The sequence below is a fragment of the Halichoerus grypus genome, chromosome 6 (genome assembly GCF_964656455.1).
Source record: "Halichoerus grypus chromosome 6, mHalGry1.hap1.1, whole genome shotgun sequence".
NCBI classification, from domain to species: Eukaryota; Metazoa; Chordata; class Mammalia; order Carnivora; family Phocidae; genus Halichoerus; species Halichoerus grypus.
In genome coordinates this window covers 170,359,795-170,380,473 of record NC_135717.1, presented here as the reverse complement: position 1 = coordinate 170,380,473, position 20,679 = coordinate 170,359,795, and the positions used below count along the sequence as shown (strand labels likewise).

The 20,679-nt window shown below is 50.6% G+C and overlaps 1 protein-coding gene across 3 annotated transcripts in view; it reads right to left on the bottom strand.

Annotated features, from left to right (window-relative positions):
- Nucleotides 1-282: 282 nt before the first annotated feature.
- Nucleotides 283-20,679, bottom strand: part of GRAP2 (GRB2 related adaptor protein 2) — a 62,516-nt gene continuing 42,119 nt past the window's right edge. For all 3 annotated transcript variants that reach the window (XM_078076649.1, XM_078076650.1, XM_036078580.2), the window contains exons 2-8: nucleotides 20,002-20,093; nucleotides 13,151-13,242; nucleotides 10,209-10,328; nucleotides 6,910-7,078; nucleotides 4,505-4,693; nucleotides 3,122-3,244; nucleotides 283-2,453 (exon numbers count right to left, since the gene is read on the bottom strand). In XM_078076649.1, the coding sequence (XP_077932775.1) occupies nucleotides 2,274-2,453; nucleotides 3,122-3,244; nucleotides 4,505-4,693; nucleotides 6,910-7,078; nucleotides 10,209-10,328; nucleotides 13,151-13,242; nucleotides 20,002-20,079 (951 nt within the window). In that variant the 5' untranslated portion in view covers nucleotides 20,080-20,093 and the 3' untranslated portion in view covers nucleotides 283-2,273. The remainder of the gene's footprint in view (nucleotides 2,454-3,121; nucleotides 3,245-4,504; nucleotides 4,694-6,909; nucleotides 7,079-10,208; nucleotides 10,329-13,150; nucleotides 13,243-20,001; nucleotides 20,094-20,679) is intronic.

Genomic DNA, 20,679 nt, shown 5'->3' with positions numbered 1-20,679 from the left:
GTGGAACAGAACATCCAGCTCCAGGAGTTTTGGAAGCTCTGCGCACACTGTGTGGCAGGCCTCCCCAGACCAGTGAGCCCCGCTCCCACAGACACGACACGCGGCCTGGCAAAACATGGGCACTTGTCTTATCACTGCTTTCTTGAGAAGTGTTTCAAGGCACGAAATCCAGGCCAGAACCAAATTATTTCCCTCTCTCTTCACTGGGGCTGGTCCTCCCACATAATCAGACAAATGGATGAGGTTTGTGGGCTGTTTAAAGCATATGGTTTGTAAATACTGTAAAATCAAACATCACTTTTGGCTTTTATTTACTGTAACATGTTCACATTACCTAGCACCAAAATAGCTTTTAGGTCTTCTTTGCCTTGCTTTTCTTTCTCCCTGCTCTTTTGTCTTCATCCTCGTGGTGCCTTCGCCCCTGCCTTCCCCAGCGCTCACGTCTCTGCTCTAATTCCTCCTTCCGCACCTGCTCCGTCCCTCCTTCCCGTGCTTATCTGCTCGCTGACTCCTACTCCCATGTCTTCCTCACCTGCCCCACTTAACATCTTGCCTCCTCTCCCTCCCTTTGTCCCTCTCACGCTGCTCCTTGATCTTTTGAAATGTCTTTGCCCCCTTTCCCTTTCCGTGCTGTCATTTCTAAAGGCTGCGTGCCGGACCCTCCTCACTCTCGCTCAACTCCCCCCGCCTCTCAGGGCTATTTTCTCTTCCCTCCCAAGACTCACCACAGAGCGCCTTCTTTTTCCCTTCCTCTCTAAAGACAACACAGGGATCACAGAATCATAGAATTCAGAGTCAAAGGGACACAGCCTACATTACACTGACAGTTACTTCTGAGTAGAAACACTTTCTTCTTCTCCTATCACCCTCCATAACGGCTGCCGCCGTCACTCCTTAGAGCAGGAAGGGCTGGGGGAGAAGACAAAGGAACGAGCCCACCTCACCCTCCATGCTCCCTCACCAACATGGGTACCCCACCCTTTCATTTCGGTCTCATTACACACACACACCCTCTTCTCAGGGCCCTTGGTGCAGACGTGTTTGCTCCCCGCCTCCATCAAAACACTGAGTTTCCTTCTCTGGTGTCTCTGCTCCCCAGCCTGGCCGGTCCCCACCCACACCCCCAAGGGAAACACAATTCTATTTTGAGGTGGCAGGAGAGATAGCGGCCCCACATGCAGGTATTGGGTGTGTGTGTTGGGGGGGGGGCTGTCAGCAGTGGCTCAACAGCCAAATCCAACAGGAAGCTCATTGCAAAGCCGGCTCCCACCCAGGGTCATGCTCAGCCAATCAATCAACCCATCAACAATAGCGAATCAACGCTCTTGTGGAGTGGGCTTCTCTCCGTGCCACTGGGCAAAGCATCCTCAAAACATGGGGAAACAAATAGAGACCCAAAGAGACACCCTGTCGCCATGAAATAATGGCTCTAAAATCCAGCTTTCTCAGCCGGGGCTTCTCTAAGCATTTTACAGTCTCAGACGCTGCTTTCTTGGTATCCCGGGAAACAGAGGTTACTCCCAAGTAAGCCACTGGGGTTTGTGAAAATCCCTCCGTCTCCCAGTGCTTGGCTCCTCGGGGTCTCCGTTTCTCCAGGTCAGCCTCGGGGAAGAGGACTAACGGAGGAACACTCACCGGAGGGAGGTGAGGCCAGCCTTGCCCAGGCTTCGGAACACCAGCTGCTCCAGTCCAGTCCCGCCTTCTTGGCCCTTCCTGCTCCCAGCTCAGCCCTGTGGGGCGGCACCTTTATTCTCAACCCAGCAGTGCCCACCCTTGCAGAGCAGGAGGGAAGCTGCCCTGCAAACCCTCAAGGTGAGTAGGGCTTGGAGGTGAGCTCAAACATGCCCCACCGAGTCCAGCCCCACCCTGTTGTTCCGCGTCCAAGCCCGGGGTGTGGCTCTCCGCTGGGCTACTCTCGGTGAACATTCCCCAGGCCAGGAGGAAGCAGGGCCATCTTAGGGACGGGAAGAATTTGCGTTTCATGTCCCTGCCCCTCCCCACCAGCCAGCTTTCCCACTGCCTTCCACACACCATTGAGGGGAGCAGAAAAACAAGTATGAATATCATTCTCACCTGACTTCCTTTCATATCAACTAAGTAACCAATGAAATCGCCAATAAATTACTATTAGAAAATGCGTGTACACAGAGGCGTAGGTGTGCGTGTGCGCGTACACACATATATCCGTATGCGTGGATAGTTCCCGCTTCTCTTCCTTGCCCCCTCTCCTGCAGGCAGCTTCACACAAAAGCCTCTGACCCCCCGGAAGGGCCTCATCGGATCATGGGCGCCACGTAGTTGGCAGGGAAGAGGCCCAGTCTGTTGTGCAGGCGGCCGGTCCACCAGGACGGGTTGGAGCTGTCCAGGACCTCGACCACCTCTCCACAGCGAAACCCCAGCTCGTCGTCCTCGAGGGCCTCGAAGTCGTACAGCGCCCGGGCCCACCGCACTCGCTGTCGGGGGAAGCACAGAAGGGGCCCGCTGAGCCAGGGCCGGGGGGCCTTCGGAGCCGCTGTGGCGCAGGAGGGGTCCTGCTGGCCCCCGCAGCAAGACGAAGTCCTCGGTGAGCAGCCTGCCCTGAAGGCGGACGTCTGGCTCTCCGGAGACCTCCCGAACCCCACTGTGACGGGCAGCAGACCCCACTGCACAGCCCGGGGCGTGGAGTTACCAGAACTCAGCTGAGCCGCTCTTGAGACTCAGGACTTTTACCGACAGAGATGCTAGTCTCTGAGGCCCCAGGAGAATCCTTGACAGCTACTCTCCCTACATCAGTAGGTGGTCTTTTCACTCTCTTCAGGTGACAGGATGGCAGCGTGCCCAAACTAACAGCCCTCCGTGCTAGCGCAGCCGAGGCCGATGCGGCGCGAGGAAAAAGGCAACAGATCTCCCTCGGCCAGAGCCAGAGCCAAAAACCATGAGGACAGGGCAAGGCCCAGCGGCCGGACAGAACAACAGACCGGCATCGGCTCTGCCTGGGAACTCCTCCCCCCATGGCTCGCTGGGCTCCCACCACCTCCATTCTGAGCTCTGAGCGGCTTGCCTCTGTCCTGGAGGACCAGCCATTTCTCTAAGTGCCCCTCTGGCTGCCTTCATCGAGCCCAGGGAGGGAAAGTTCACGTACCCCGGCCACTTGGAGCTGCACGGGGTCTGTGTGTCTCCGGTGCATGAGGGCCGGGTTCGTGTCGCCGCCCACGCCCATGCCACAGTGCCCATCGTTTATGTCAAGGCTGCCTCCTCGGCGTTCCTGGAAACACATGTAACAGAGGACCTGTCACCACACCACATCCCCGGCAGGCCCCCCAGTGCCTTGCTCGGAGGCCACAGACACAGCCAGTGTTCCGAGAATACGTGCTGCTGCTGCTAAACCCCAGGGGCGGGAGAAAGGGGGAAGGGTGGCGAAGGGACCTTCGACTGTGAAGACAATGCCAGATTTCATTCATTCAAAGAATATTTATCAGGCACCTGCCATGTGTCAGGTACTGTCCTAATCACTGGGGATATGTAGCTGGAAAGAAAAGGGCCTTGTCTTCGTGGATCGTCAGTTTGGAGGGGGAACCATACACATTTAAGTGATAAGCGAGCTGAGAGAAGGTCTAAGTCTGCCAGGGTAATCAGAGAAGTCTTCCTAGAGGAGGTGATACTTGAACTCTAGCTTGGAGGAGGAGAAGGATCAGCCAGGAAAGGGCATTTTAGGCAAAGGAAATAGCATATAAAAAGCCCCCAGGTTATGAGAGAAAACACAATTGACCATTTTGGTAACTAAAGATAGTGCAATGTTGCTGGAATGTGTGTTTGCTCAGGGAGTGGGGAAGGTGGAGGGTCGGAGGGGGGTGGGTTTAGGGCAAGGCAGCAGGAGATGAGGCTGGGGAAACAGATATGGGCAGCTCACAAAGGGCTTTGTGTGCCCTACTAAGGAATTTAGGAATGATGTCATCTGGCTGTATTGTCCATCTCGGTAAGCGGCCCCAAATCCCATCTGGAACAAGGCAGGAGATAAATAAATAAATAAGCAAGGCTCTGTTGCCCGTGTTAATCCGTTTTTCTTGTGGATCTCCACAGCCAGATGGGTTAAGGGGCATGAATAGATTTGGAATTGCGCTGAGAGGAAAATGAAGCAACGGCTCACTCAAGGTAGGAGCGTGCGCGTGCGTGTGCGTGTGTGTGTGTGTGTGTTCAGGCAGGGAGCCAATGAATTCGCAGGGACTTCTGTGCCAGGAGCAGTTCCCATATCATTTTGTCATATTGCTGCCAGTTGGGAGGTCCCGGGTGTTCTTCACGAACTCTGCGAGCCGTCACCAGGCCGGGCCGGGCCTGAGATGCTCCTCCCCACGGTCCCAGGACCACAACAGCCCCCCCAAGCCTTTGTTTGCTCTGGTTGCATCTGGCTTTGTGGGGGGTTTTCACGTGCTCAGTGGCCATGGGGACAGGCTGGCCTGAGCCCTGGGCTGAGGAGAGCAGGTCCTCGTCCCTACCTCCCGGCGCCCACTCCATCCCTCTGAGGTACCTGATGGAAATGAGGGTGTTGCAGGTAGCGGTGCTGCTGTGCTGGGGGGGCTGGGGGGCACTGCGAGGGAGGGGGCGCCGGGCGGCCCGACAGCTTCCGCGTCATCGAAGGCCGGATTTCTTCTCCCACAGCCCCACTGAGGTGCGGGCCTCCCTGGGGCCTCCGGTCCAGGCTGTTGCCCCGGTGACCCTGGGAGAGAATGATGAAGATGATGCAGATCCACCCTCCTCCCGCATCTCCCGGCCCCCCACCCCCCCGCCCCCCGCTTTCTGGCAGTTTGCCCACCACCTCTCCAAGAGACAGCCGAAGGCCCGCGGGCAGCCTCAAGAGAGCCGATGTCTCGGCCCCTCGTGGTTGCAGAAATGGTCTCCATGTTCTCAGATTCTCCCGGGTTGGGGACTCCGGGTCTCTGGTTCACTTTCCACGGGCTACACATTGAGTCCCTTCCTAGTGGGCTTGTTTTCCTCTCTGCAATCAAGCTTAAATATTCTATTTTACTGACACAATGTCACCCCTCCTTATCACCTGTTGCCCCACCGCCGGACATCCTACCCTCCCGATAAGCTCGGCCATTGACTTTGCCTGATTTTGAACTGTCACTTATAGCCTGGTGATAGAGCCCCAGACAGCAGCCCTCTTGCGGCACCATGGAAACCAGGCCTGCCGCCGGGCACGCTAGGAAGGAGCACGGCCTTTCTGCTTAATGGTACCACGACCGTGTGACTCGAGGTACTTCTCGTTATTTTTATTTCACAAACAAGTTACACAGGGCCTGGGCTTCATACATGCCAGGCGCTGTTCGAAGTGCTTTTCAAATATGAACTCGTTTAATCCAGTTTAATGCGTTTTTTTTTTTTTTAAGATTTCATTTATTTATTTGACAGAGAGAGAGACAGCGAGAGAGGGAACACAAGCAGGGGGAGTGGGAGAGGGAGAAGCAGGCCCCCCGCCGAGCAGGGAGCCCGATGCGGGGCTCGATCCCAGGAGCCTGGGATCACGACCTGAGCCGAAGGCAGACGCTTAACTGACTGAGCCACCCAGGCGCCCCCAGTTTAATGCATTTTACCTACCTCTTTTCTCTCTGCACGCACATCCTGCTAAATTAATACCTCTGTTTCTTGGTTAAAATAATTCACAAAGTCTTAGTTAACCTTTGTTTTTCTTTCTGAACTTTTATGTGCACTTGCTGGGACGCCCTTTTCTCCTAGGACTGTCACTTCTCAGGCTTACGATCACCGATTCCCTGAAATGGTTTTCTCTACTTCTCCAGAGCACCTGTTGACTTGAAAGCCTCAAGGCCTTTTCAAATAGCTTGTTCCAGGGATTTCAACTATTTTAACTATTCCAGAGAATGCTTCTTTCTAGAATACCCATCTCTTTCTTTTAACGATGTTGTTTCCTTTGAAAGGTATTTTATACATTGTGTGTGTGTGTGTGTGTGTGTGTGTGTGAATTTTCTTATGGGAGGCAAGTTAGCATTTCCTTGGTGCCTACTATTGTCCAGACTCTATGGCAAGTGCTATCACCATATTATTTCATTTAATCCTTACAACAGCCCAGGGAGGGAGGTATTATATTCTCTCCATTCTCCAGATGAGAAATCGGATACTCTGAAAGGTTTCTTAGCTTGGATTCTTGGTTTCAGCTCAGGTCATGATCTCAGGGTCCTGGGGTCGAGCTCTGCGTCAGGCTCTGTGCTCAGCTCAGAGTCTGCTTGAGGTTCTTTCTCTCTCCCTCTGCCCCTCCCCCTACTCTTGAGCGCTCTCTCTTTCTCTAAAATAAATAAATAAATCTTAAAAAAAAAGAGCTAGGTTTGTCTGATGCATTTTCTAGTAAAATAATACTCTATTTTCCACACTGTTCCACGAGCAAGAATTCCAGGTCCAGTTTTTTCCTCCAACAGCCCCAACCTCCCTTTCTGTGACAAGGCTCTACCTGCTACCTTAGTCTTGGACTCTAGGCGGCTCCCCAACATCCCCGCGTGGGGCCCCCTGGCCTTCAGCTTTGGGCAACTCCTGAGCTAGGCTGAGACTGTGATGTACTAATATCTATAGTAACAAAGCATCCACTGTTAAGAGCTCATGTTTGTGGCGTGCTTGTAGCACTGCTAGGAGGGATGCCAGGGAAGGGGATACGTTATCTTCTCTAACCTTCACCACCATCTATGAGCTAGGTATCACCATTGTTCCAGTTTTATGGATCAGGAAACAGGATCAGACAACTTTCCCAAATCACATGGCTGGGAAGTGTTAAAAGATGATTTTAACTGAGGTCTGACCTTGGACTTATTCTGTCTTCCAGAATACTCAGGGGACATATCATCAAATGCATTGTCTTGATGGGTCATATAGGACTCATGCTGCCTAAAATCTGCAGACTGGGGCTGATCGGGGCCTGAGGCATACCTGATCCTCTCGGGTTCTATCCCTCAGAAAGATCTGCTTCTGTTTGGAGATGGAAGCCGTCCTGTAGTAATCCACCAGCTTGTTTAGAGATGGAAACTTCTCCGTCCACAGGAAGTAATTACCCTTGTTGTCTCTCATGACCTTGAAGTGCTGAACATCATCCTCATGCCTAGAGATCGGGGCGAATCCAAGTTGTATATTACATGGTGACGATGTCCCCACCCCCCGGGCTGACTGCATCCAGCGATGCTGGAGTTCCACTGGGGCAGGGAAGGGGATGTGAGTGCCTGCCCATCACAGGGCGGGTGGGCTGGCTCAGTCAAACTCTAGGGGGAGATCTGTGAGAGGGACCGCTCAGGACACAGGTGGCATTAGAAGGGATTTTTACATCAGCAGAAGATAATCTGTCTTCCGACACTGGAGCCAACCTTTTATAAGAAAAAAATGTCCAAGCGCTTCAGCGACCACCAGGTCAAGGACTTTTTACAAATGTTTGTTTGAAACGTGGCAACCCCTGAGTCCTGTACGATGCCAAGGACTCTGCCAAGACTCAGAGGGGAGAGGTTTTTCACCCATGTTATCTTTCCATTATCAGAAATACTTTGAACCAGCTCTTTTAAGCCCATAAACTAGCTCTGGACAGTAAGAGACTATCTTGAGAAATTTGTCCCACTTGGTTTTCTACTTAATGGAGATCTCTTGGTCTTGGCTTATGTTTTGCATAAATAAGGTTACAAAGTATTTTGAACTTTTGGGGAGAAAAGTGTTATACGGCAATGTAGTGTTTTAATTGGAAAGGACCTCTGAGATTGTTTAGCCTTGTCTCCATGTTACCGATGAGGATGCTGAGGCTCAGATTGGCGGAGGGGCTTGGCCAAGGTCACCATGAGTGATTGCCAGAGCTGAGGCAAGAACCCTGGCTCTCTGATTCCAGTCCGGTGAATTGAGCCTGTCACACCATGTACACATGCCAGCTTCTTTTAGATCGGCACCTTTTGACACAAGCTGGAATCACAGCGATGGGAAGTATTTGTATCAGAGATGGAGAAATTGGACTTTACTCATCTGGAAAGGGGGAGCTTGGCCTTTACTGATAGCTCCAGTCTTTCCCCATCACCAAGGCATTCTCTTTTCGATGTCAAGTTTATTCATCAAACAGACATACATTTGTATCTAAAAATAAACTAATGATACCAATTGCCTGATCCGACAGAAAGGTCAAGAATTTAAAGAGAGTTGGGGAGTGAAGATACCTCTGAAGGTTAGTGCAGGTTTCTTAAGGATGGATTCAGTGGTCTGTGTTCAGAGGGGATGGGAATTTTGATTGATCTTCAGTCTCATCTCATGTGCTAGGCTGTGCTCATGGCCAGGTGAACCCATACAGGGACCTCTGCTTGACTGCTCTGGGCTAGGATGGTCTTCCCCTTGGTGCTGGCCATTAACAGATGCTTTCTTCACTCTAACAACACATGGCTTAATTCATAGTCATTACTCCTCACATCTGTGTGTGGAGGAGGAAATATTCTTGTGATATAATTATTCATCCACCACCTCTTAGTCAAAGAACTCAGAGTGACAAAAATTAACCCACTCTCTCTCATAAGCTGAGAGGATGGATGTCAGGCTTGTACCCGGTCCTCTGGGCCCATGGAGAGAGAGAGTGGCTGCACCATTGTCTCAAGTTCTAAGAGGGGAAGAAAAAGGGATAAAACTCAGGGCTCCAGACTCTAAAATCTAGTGTTTCGGACCCTTAACAAATGCTAAGTGATAGAACTACAATTAGCTCTTAATTATCTTTGCATGATAGGAGGCAGATGTATAAATAAATAAAAATGATCTGCTTTGGAACATATTAGGCTACATTTCTGCAGAAGATGTAGTAACGATTATGATAATAATCACAAGAGGCTGCAGCGCCTCAACAGTAGGGAAAGACTGTGGCAGAAGTCAAGGCTGACCGTCTTGGAGAATTCACCTTAGTGGAGGAAATATAAACCATAATTCCTAGCTGAAAAGCCACAGTGCACTTCATGCAAAGCAGAGGCACCAAGAGATGCCCTTCAATGTAACCATTTACCTGGTCCAATCTGTAATCAGGGCCCTTAAAAAAGAGGTTTGACTGTAACATTTATTAATAGAGCAAAATTGCATTAAGACCCGACAAATTTAGAATTTGTGATACATCAGTATTGGCCTGAGCTAAAATTTCCTGTTGCCTAAACTGTGAAAAAAGAAAAGTTTTAGTTAAGGAAAATTAAGATTTTAAGCAAGATTACAAGGGCAATGTTAATGAGACCAAGCTATTTTTGAGCACTTTAGAGGTGCACATGCATACAAATGGTTGACCCATTATTCATAAGTCTTCCCTACCTAGTCCTTAAAATATCCATTCTTCCTAAATAGTGAAGTGGCCTCAGTTCGTTACCCGAGATTGGATTTACGCACTTAAAGCACTGAAGCTATATGCCTTTCAATGTGTATTGAATAATCCAGACCAACATTTCAGTGAACAAGGTCAATGAACTTGACAATAGGTTCCACGTACAGGTTGTCACGTCTCCTCCTGTACGGATATCAGCATTAATTTGCGCACTTTCACATGTGGTCACCATGCCTGATATGTGACTTGCGATCCCAGATATGCTGACCACATGCAGTGCGCTCAGACTTGGGGTTTCTGAGTGTGGGGCTGTGTCATGTTTATGCCCGGACTGACTCATTTCCTCCCGGGTGCTGCACGTTAGCGAGATTTTGCTGCTACCGTCCCTCACCCCAGCCCTCCTCGGCTCAGGTCTGTCGCTATCAGTTTGCTGCATTACAGTGTGCTGAGCTGGCCCTTCTTTTTACGCAACCACCTACAACAATGACTTGGGATTTTAATTTTCCTCTGAGCCTTCTTCAGACATATATCAGTAGTAGAAGGAAAGGTTCAGATTTAAACCCCAAGACAGATGTGGACAACTGGGAATTCTCCCTTCCTTCTCCTGCCCCATTTCCTTGCACAAATACTCACTGAACGCCTGCTGGTTATAAGGCGCTGTTAAAGACACAAAGGTGAAATAGATAAAGATCCTGTCCTTCCAGAAGCACTTGGGCTAGAGGGGGAGGCAGAACATATATGTAATTTGGCCACAAACCAGCGTACTCAGGATTTACATATATGCATCATGGGAAGGAGATGAATGGCATCCCAGTTGACAAGATGCCTGGGTCCCTTGGCCACCATGTTCCTGAGCAATAGGTCACATTCAAGAGATCACCTCATGGCTTTAGCAGTCTGGGCTGGGAATGGTCAGTACCTGACAGAGATGGAGAAGTCCCCTGGGGAGCTCTGGCTGGCCCGGATGATGAAGAAACCAACCTCCTTGCCCATAAGTAAGTTCTCTGCTTGGTGTCGTGAGAGACCTTCATGAAACCATCTATTGGATGAGATAAAACCAGAGAATCTTGGTGAGATGCCAGAGTGATTGGAAGGAGAAGGGGAGAAGAGATGACCCAAAGGGATGGAGGCTGGGGACTCTGGCCAGCAGAGTGCAGAAAGAGACAGAGGAGGGGCCAGGACCTCTGAAACCAAACATATGCTCTCGGCAGTTTTCAGGCAAGGCAAGTGAGTGTTCCCCTGATGCGCCCCCTTTGTTCCTTCCCTCCAGGAGAAGTCTCTCTCGCGCTAGGAAAACCTGAATCATGGAAATGTGCCACTGCACCAAAATGGGACAGTGTGGGAGTGACTCACTGCGGGAAGCAGCCGCCTGCTGGCAGCTCTGTGAGGGATGTCACCAGGAAAGAACTGTAGGGGACAGATGATGTGCCAGGAGGACAGGAACCCCTTCAGGCGCTGGGGGACTGAAGCCAGGAATCCAGACTGAGAGCTCAGTGGGCCCCCTCAGAGCCCAGGGGCCCTGGTGATCTGGGTGGTGTGGAGCCAGGCTAGCAGCTGCCAGAGAGCGGCGTCTACACGGCCAGCTCCCGGGCCCTCCCCCAAATCCAGGAAAATCATCTTTACTGTGGAAAAGAAGGCACGGAGGAGAAACTCCTCTTTCCGGGGACAGTCAGGGTGGCAGTGTTGTGGCAGGTGGCCTGGCATACGTGCAAACGGCCAAGCGCTGCCAAACAGAGGCTACGGCCTCAGGGCAGGAGGCCAGAAACCTCTCAACCATAGAAGAGCGCAAATGAGTGTTTGCAATCACTCAGCAGCCCCGACTGGGATAGGTCCCATTCCTCCAAGGCGGCTACTCGAGCGCCGCCCCTGGAAGGCTAGTGCGTGTGTCCCTTTAGGGGGAAGTCCTGACAGGCTTGGGATTCCTTTGTGAGCAATCCCGTGCTCTCTAGAATTTAGGAACCTGACCTCCAGACAGGAGTGGAAGGAGGGATGTCCTTATTCCAGACCTGACACTGCAGGGGAAGCATGGTTGGGCGGTGAGGGGCTCGAAGCAGAGGGTTTCCGGCCGCCAACTCCCTGGAGATCATTCCAGAGCATCTGCTGTGCTTGGCCCCAGGGCTGAACAAGCGACCACCACAGCTTGCCTTGTGTGGGGAATGTAATGGGGCTGGGTAAAGGAATGGGGCATGCTCCATGGCAGCCATAACTCGAAGAAAATATTTTGGACGAGGCAGCGAGTGGTTAGGGGATTGCTTGAAAAATACACATTCGTCCTCGAATTGGAGTTTGATACGTGACTTCAAGACTGGCAAAAGTGTCCACACACTACATATTAAACATGAGGGCAGGGTCATTCCAAAGCTACTCATTTGTTCATTCAACCGTTTTTATCAAATATCTACTAAGTGCTGGCCTTCTGCTGGGCACCGGGGATGCGGTGGTGAGCAGAGCAGACAAGAGGGCCTGCCCTCGTGGAGCTTACATTCTATCATGCAGAGACACTAGAACCCACCAGCCGGCCGCGCAGTCCACCACGATCGCCATACAAAGGTTTCAAGGGGCGGGGAGGAGTTAGAGATGAGAAAACAGACAAGTCTCTTTAAGAAGTGCAGTGGTAGCTGGAAGGGGACTTGGGATCAAGAATTTTTGTTTTGTTTTTTTGGTAAGGTGGGAGAAATTGCAGCATCTTTGCTGATGGGAATGACCCAGGAGAGAGAGAGAGAATTGATGTGTGAGAGAGGGAGGAGGAGTTTCTGCTAGAAGCACAGACAATTCTTTCCAAACCAGCTGCAGGAAAGGCATCCTTGTCTGAGTACAGTTGCAGGAGGTGGGTGGATGCAGTGAGTCAGCTGGGGGGCGGGGTAGAGGGGTTTTTCTGTGGCTTCCGTCTTCCCAGTGACCCTGAAAGCAAGGCCCTGAGCCACGAGCGCTGTGGGGGAGGGGCTGGAGGTCTAAGGAGCAAGAAGGTGTCGGGTGGTCATCTAGAAGATTACAGGGCAGGGCGCCTGGGTGGCTCAGCCAGTTAAGCATCTGTCTTCAGCTCAGGTCATGATCCCGGAGTCCTGGGATCGAGCCCCAGATCAGGCTCCCTGCTCAGCAGGGAGTCTGCTTCTCCTGGCGGGCCCCCGCCCCCCATGCTCTCTCTCAAATAAATAAATAAAATCTTTAAAAAAAAAAATAGAAGATCACAGGGCAGCATCAAGGTTTGAGGTTGGTGGTCATTCTGTTGGTTCAGTGGCCAGTCCTGGTTCCCAGTGAGTGGTGCTCCTGCACCTCACCAGAGTCACCAAGACCGCTAACAGACCTGTGCTCTTTGAGCTAGACCGTGGCTCTCGAAGATTAGATTTCTATCTAACCCTTGTGGTCAATTCTGGAGACAAACGAGACCCAATCTCTATTTTTCTTTTTCCTCTTGATGAAGGGAATTTCCTCTTTTCCCCCCACTGACTGTTCTCAGGGGTATGAGCATGGTTTAGGGAAGGCAGGGAGCTGTTTGGGATCCCTGGTGAGGATGGAAGACGTTGGGAGGGAATGGAGAAGTGCCCTCAAGGAGCAGTTCTTGACGTGGGGTGGCCAATAGCGCCCCTGATAGGATTCGTGGAAACCCTGTGATTGCAATTATAGATGAGTTTAGCTTATAAAACCTAAAATAGGCGATCCATGTGCATGGTATAAAATTTAAAAGGGAATGCAGTGAAATGCAAATTCCCTCCCACCCTGGCCTTCAGCTGCGTGGTTCCCTCTCCAGAGGCAACCAATTTTGACAGTATCTTGGGTATGCATAGATAATTTTAGTGACTGCTGAAAAAGTAAGGGGAGTGTGTGTGGGTAGGCCCATGTCAGCAGGCTGGAAATACTTACTCAGGAAACTGGATTTCTATAAAATTCTTGGGCACATATCCTTCTTGGCTCCCAAGCTCCGCCTTGAACCACTCCTCTTGGTTACTTAAGATCTACATGGAAGAGAAGGAAGGACAGAGACTGTAGGGAGGACATCAAGAAACAAAAGAGAGGGACCGCAGGGCAAAGAACACCCTTTTGGATTCAGAGGAAAAAAACGCCAAGGGCACCACACAGGTGCTCCAGTGGGGGGGGAGGGGGTGGGCAACAGGTTTCTCTCTGGAGTTTGGCTTCTTTGACCCCAAGCTATTTCTGTCCACTGGTGCCACACATGGGACCCCACCATGGCAGGGCCTCCCAGACTCAGCACTCGGGGGATTCTCTGTATATTTTGGAAATTCATATGTCCCAGATCTCAGCTCCTGAAGCTCCTCATTTGAGCAGATGCTGGGAAGGCAAGAGTGGCCACCCCATGATTTCTTCTTCTCTGCCAGGTAACCAGGGACCTTTTAAAATTTTAATTTGTTCCTATTTCTTTAAACAAGCAAATTAAAACTTAAAACATCCAGTGGGGCCAGCTTTGAAAACAGTCACTTTTTGTGTTCACACTCCATGTGTTTCACAAACAATTTGGACGTAACTCAAGATATTTGGGATGCCTTTTCTAAACTTGCTTTTAGTGCCAGATCCCAAGCAAAGCCAGAAGTTCTGTCTCATGACTATATGGTCTTTAGTTGACCGTGACCCCAAATGTTATCGCTTCCCTTGATTACTCATATGACTCACCAGACTTGGCTCTATGTGGCTTCTGGTTATTTCAGAAAATGTTTCACTATTAAAAGACAAATGTTTGCCCCCATCCCCCACTGAGAATGTTTCTAAAGTATGTGGCATGGACTTGAACAATAATGGAGATGGCAGAGACAAACGATGAACAGGGGCTTGACGATGTCATTGAGCCCCTGAGTGAGCCACACAGGAACCTCCTACTTCTGGACTTTGTGTGAGAAGTAATCAATCTGCATGATTATTTCAGCTGTATTCAAGTTCCTGCTTCTTGCACCTGACAACGCCTTAACGGATGGAAGTGCTATGCTGAAGGGCAAAGCAGAAGATGAGTAGGAAAGACTGCCTGGAGGAGAGGCCCTGGAGTTGCCCTGGCAACGAAAGAAGTTACCCAGGCAAAGTCTGATGGCGCAGGAACTTCTGGGATGGGAGGAAGTGGGATGCATTCCGGGAACGGAAGGCCTTGGTCCAGCGGTAGTTTAGATTGTGGCCGCAGGGGCAGAGCGAGGGGAAACCAGAGGCACAAGGCCCATGTTGAAAAGTCTGGACTTTTATCTTTGAAATGTATGGGGAGCCACTAAAGGCTTCTGAGCAGGGAAGTAACACAGTAAGAATTAGAGCCAAGAAAGAGTCCTGTATCGGAGGGTGGAGACAGATTGGAGGGGAAAAGTCTAGGAAGACAGTGTAGCCATGCTGGCGAGAGGCGAAGGGCTATTTTAGAGGAACCTGGGAGCAAAGTGTGCAGGATTGCGTGACTGTTCTCCGAACCAAGGGAGAAGGGGATTCTGGGAGGGCTCCGGATTTCGGCCTTGGGAGACTGAGTGGGTGGTGATGTCTTGGCTAAAATAGAAAGTACAGGAGGAAGAGCGGGCCTGAGGAAGAGCTCATGGGCTTCAGATTGCATGTGGGTGAATCCAAGTTGCCCCTGGGACCATCTGAGAAGAAAAGCTCAGTGAGCAGCTGGAGGTGTGTGTCTGGACTCAGCAGAGAAGTGGGGACTGGCATTCGGGATTTGAGAGTCATCCTAAAGCAGGTGGAGTTGAAGTCTGGGTCCCACGGGTTTCTCTCTTCCAGAGACGGGAAGACATGAAGACAGCTGAGTAACTGATATTTCTAATATCACCCCCGAGGTGGAAGAAAGGGGCCAGCACTCCGAGTTTGGAATGAGAAGACCTGGTTTCTAGCTTGGCCCCATCACCAGCTGCATGACCTTCGGCAAGTCAATTAGCTACCTGAAAAATGGGGACAGTAACAACCAGCTAGCCCCTTACGGAGCTGATGTGAGGATCAGATGAGCCCTGGTACCTCGAAGTCCTTCAGAAAGTGTATGCTGTTTTTAAAAATACAATTCTGCAAAATGTGGTATTCTTAGGAGGGAGGACTCCAGCCTTGAACGACATGGTAGGGTTTATAAGTTCTTTAAAGTACTATATGTATATGTTTTGAATTTAATCACTTGTTCTGAAGAAATAAAAGTGTGTCCCATATTTGAGTTCTAGAATTACTGAGGACAGAAAACTTTATAGTTTCTAACATCAAATGTGACTGCTGGTATCACTAAGGACGCGTGGGTATGTGTATGCCGAGGGGGGTGTGGTGGGGCGGGGGGAGCAGAAAATCTAGGTCGGAAAAAGAACTAGGAAACTCAGCACACAAAGAACACAAGGACATTTCACTCCATGCCTTCGCGCTCCCCTCCCCCAATTTATGGCTTTGGAATTCCTTTCTCCCGTCACATGGGAGTGTGATGGTTTGGGCTGGGTAGCAAATGTCAAGTACAAGGTGAGCAGGGATAAGGTAAAAGAGGCCAATTGGAAATTGGCTCATCACGGTAAGAACCAACTTTGTACTTAGTTCTCTGACCTGAAACCAGCTGTAATTTTAGTAATTGTGGCTCACACCCATCTACCTCCTGTAGAAACTGAAAGATTATCCCTCAATGCCGGCCATTTCTCCCCACCACCTGGTGCTCCGTCTGCCTGAGATCGTGTTCCCAGAGAGGTGAATTTACAGGCTTTTTATGGTGTATAGGAAGGCAAGGTTTTAAAAGAATCTCATTTTCTGCAAAGAAGAGTGTTTGGGGGGAGGTGGTTTCCTCCTGCCGTTGTTGGCCCAGGGCCCCATACTTCCTGTTCTTCTCATCTCTCTGCCTATTCGGTTCCCCCTATCTCTTGTCCCCATCATGAAAACCCAAGCAAGGGGTTCAGCCTGAGCACATGAGGTTTTAGACTTCACTTTACTGTGTCTTAATTCTTATAATGTTGCCTACGAGAAAAATTTTCTGGGTTACATGGCCTGAGAATAAGTTAGACGTGGGAAGGGGACAAAATGTACAGTTGGGAGAATTTTAAAATTGGATGGAATTATAGCTCTTAGAGGCAGAGCAGAAATCTGAAGTATTGGAGCAGTTAATTGACATAGAATTAACTCTTAGTGCTTTCAGGTCACTGTTTTAGTAGGAAGAAATGGGGTTGAGTTAGACACATTACAGAAGTGGGTAGAAATGGACTGGGTCAAGAGACATTTTTTAAAAAATGACTGGCAAATTTCAGAGGGAAATGTAAGTCCGGTGCTGTGTGTAGCTGCAGGTCTGTTGGGGAGGTGGTGGTTGAGGCACGAACATAAAACATCCGGCTCCTGACATCAAATACTTCTCTCAAGGAAGAAGCGGGATCAAGTCATTTAGCCGGAGTTCCCCGTCCACCATCTTGTTCATCATCCTGTCATCAGCATCTAGTGAGCGCCTGCTGTTTGCACTTAGGTGCTGGGAATATAGACATGAATAAGCTGAGGTCTTGGTCCTGGGGAAGTCACAGTCTGGAGTGGGTGGGTTGGTGGTGAACTAGTCTGACCTTGTTTGTGCCTTCTAGTGAGAAAGTCTGTTTAGTCTTTTAGCACGAAAAGCCTAGGATGAAAGAGCATCCCAGGAGTAGATTACTGGGGCAGTCAAGAGCCACCTTTGAAAGCACCTGCAAGATCTTGGGGCTCATGACCCATCTCTGGAGTGGCGGAGTAGGGTTGCAGTTGTACGTAGAGATGCACAGGCAGGACACTAACCACCACGATTCAGACATGCTGTGGGGCTCAGCCAACAGGCCCCTCTCCACTTTCCTTTCCACCGTTAAGCTGCAAGGGACAGAATTTGAAAAGAAGGAGGTTTGTCCTTCTGGTGGAATTCTACATGACTCTGTAGAAACGCAATTTAATAATTCAAGCCATTGGTACCTATTTGGGACCAGGACTTGTGTGGGGCGCTGCTGGGAAGACACAAAGATGAACCAGGCATGGCTCTGCTCTCAGGGAGCTCACAGACCACTGGAGTAATCAACCACTCATTCATTCATCAGATATTAGGGACAGTCAACTCTCTGCTGGTTTGGACACTGAGGCGGACCCGGCAATCAGGATTCCACAGGGTAAGGGCAGTGATGAGAGATGGGTGTATGGGGTGCGCAAGAACACGGAGGCTTGGCTGCTCACCAATAACCGTCATGGGAGGTAAGATCATCAGGGCCTTGAAAGAAGTGTGTGTGTGCAATGCTGTGGAAGAGCTGAAGAGGGAGTGATTAATCTTGCTGGGGCCATCGGGAGTGTAGAGGGAGTGAGGGTTCCCAGGCAGAGGTGGTTAAATATGTGTGTGCAGGAGAAAGGCATTCGGAGTATGGGGAGAGCCTGACACAGCACAGTGTGTCGACTGCAGTATGTGTATGTATGTGTGCGTGTGCGTGTGTGTATGGTGTATGTATGTGTGCATGTTCATGGACGAGAGCTTGATGAGCTTAGGTAGTGTGTTGGGATCAGGTGGCTTAAATTTCAATCAATTGGTAATGGGGAACCACTGAATTCTTTTGAGTAAGGAAGTGATCTGACCTGACTTGTTTTCCAGAAAGATCCTCCTGAGACTAGTATGTGAAATGATTAAAGGAGTAAGTGAGAGGAGGTGATGAAGTCAGTCAGGAGGCTGTGGCAATGGTCTGAATGGCAGCAGGAATGGGTAATACTGAAATGTGGCAACCATTTATGAAGCATCCACTTTGAGCTGGGACCATTACCTCTAATCCTTTCCAGAACCCTGCAAAATAGATATGGATTCTGGGGCGCCTGGGTGGCTCAGTTGGTTAAGCAACTGCCTTCGGCTCGGGTCATGATCCTGGAGTCCTGGGATCGAGTCCCGCATCGGACTCCCTGCTCAGCGGGGAGTCTGCTTCTCCCTCTGATCCTCCCCCTCTCATGCTCTCTGTCTCCCATTCTCTCTCTCAGATAAATAAATAAAATCTTTAAAAATAAAAAAAAATAGATATGGATTCTACTTACAGATAAAGACGGAAGCTCAGAGGGGGCAAGTAACTGACCCAAGGACACACAGATAGTAAGCTGGGATTCAAACTCAGTTTATCTGGCTCTAAACTCCTGCTCCTTTTTACTGTATCAGACTCCTCTCTCATGAAGAAGGGGATTGCTTAAGAGATCTCAAGAAAGAAAAATAGGACAGAGTACATGTTTAGGAGTGAGGCCGAACTCCATTCAGATCCAGAAGAGGGACAGTTAACAGTGTTAAATTCCACAGACGCGTTAGTAGGGTCATTATATTCCACATTAAAGAGATCCCTGGTGGGCATACAGGGAGTGTTGGGGGTAAAAGGCAGATTCCAGAAGGTTCCAGTGGAATAAATGGGAAGTGAGGAAGTGGAGACTCCGGCACAGAGAACCCCTCCCAGTGTTGGTAGCGAAGGAGAGGAAAGAAATCAGGAGGTAGACTGAGAAGCAGAGTTGAGGAAAGGGTTTTCTTTTCTTTTCCTTTTCTGAGGGATAGGAAACCCTCGAGGCGGATATTAGGTTCTGTTTGCAATGGGAGATGAGGGGTGGAGTTGGCCCCCTGGCCTTTTTGGAGTGAGGACACTCTATAGCGGTTGATAATCACATGGTCACAGTATCCCATAGAGAAGGGAGGGACTGCTTACCATGTGGCAGATCCCTCTGTGACCTTGGTAAGATCCCACAGAAATGAAGGTCACCTTTTCTTGGGTCAGCAGCCCAGGGGACACTTTGACCTTGAGAAGCTCCAGCATCGAAGGGCACCCTCTTCGCAACTATATTACTAGATCTTTGCAAGGTGACAACAGTTAGAAGGATGAGTCCCGGGGGTGTTCAAGTTCCAAACCAAGTCATCCTACCTGGTCTGTGCTCCATGGACACTTTCTGAGTCACCCCGTCACGTACTGACAAGGTTCTCTCTACAGCAAGCGTACTTCTCCGTGGTGAGGCCAGCCTCAGTGCTACGGTGCAGTCTGAGAAGGCCCACGTGGGCTGCTGAGGACCAGGGATGGGGATTTCTGAGGGTGCTCTGAGGCCAGGCTGGGGGGGCGGGCATTAGCATCACAGACTCCCCAAAGGGCCTGTGTAAGGGCCTGTGCTTTTGCTCAAAACAGGGGCTAAGATGCAGGACTTAAGCCTGTAAGTGCGGTGCGTGGAATGTGGGAGTCCGAGGCCTCTTCAGCCCTGCAAGCAGCCACAGCCCAAGTGTGGGTGTTAGGCAAGTTCTAAGGCGTCCTCGAGGGGCCGGATGTGCAGGCCTCCGTTGGCCCACGTCCCCTCCAGCTGTCTTTCCCAGGCTGTCTCCACCCGCACCCTCCTGTTAAGTTCCTCACAATGCTCACTGAATGCCCCCCAGGCTGGCTCACCTCTGAGCTTGAGGTCAAAGTCCAACTCACCCTCACTGCATTCCCTGACAACGGAAATTGCGGCTCATTCCTGCGACCCCATCTCCCAAGGTTCCCTCACCTGTGCTCCCTGAGCATTTAGACAAGAATATCTGTAAGAGCCCTTTGGATGGCTTCCCCCCCCGCCCCCCCCAGACCATGAGCATCTCAGGACAAGGGTGGTGGCTTCTTTCCATCACCCAGTCTGGAAACTGGTGCCCGGGAGGGCTCAGAAGGAACCCTTTTGATTGAGGTGAACTTCTCTTTTTGAAAGGAGCTGCGTGTAGTTCTTAAGAAACAAAGGCATGGGTTGTTAGGTGAACTCGGGGACCTGACCAGAGTAACCCAAACTCCCCAGGGCCCCTGAGGGGGCCCCACGTCACCTACCTTCAGAATGTCTCCAGTGTGAAAGCTCAGTTCATCCTCACCTGAGGCGGTGAAGTCAAACTTGGCGATGGCTTCCATATCACGACGGGAAGCTGGAAGAGAAGTAATGTGCTCATTATGCCCTTCTGTCCAGAGGAGAGCAGCGGGCTGCATAGCAGCTGAGCAGGTGGTAGGCGCCTGGTCGGAGGCCTCCAGGCCTGAGGGGGAGGCCCAGGCATACAGGGAGGGCTTTCGAATCCCGAATCCTGGGGAATTGTTGCGGGAGGGAGCTGTAGGATGTGCCTCCCTTTCTTCCCTGAATCCCCGCATGCCAGGAGCGGGGAACAGGCCAGCAACCCCTTTCCCATTCCTTTCATCTCCCTCTGCCTGTCTGGCCTGTCACCCTTTCTGGGGGCATCCCTGTTTCTGGTTGATAAGGATGGAAGACTCGCTATCATCTCTAACTTGAGGCCCGAGGGGCTGGAAGACTGTTCTGTAAACATCGTCCTGAGGCTGTCCCTTGGCAGCTATATTTAACCAGGCAGTGTTAATTAGACAGATGCCATTTTCCCTTTTACATCTGAATCATTTAAGAGAATTAGGCAGCATTGGCCAGTGGGGAACTCAGCGTCCTTCCACGTGGTTTGAGAGTGGAAAGCGTTCTGGTTCTAGAGGCAGGGGACTAGATTAGTCAGATTC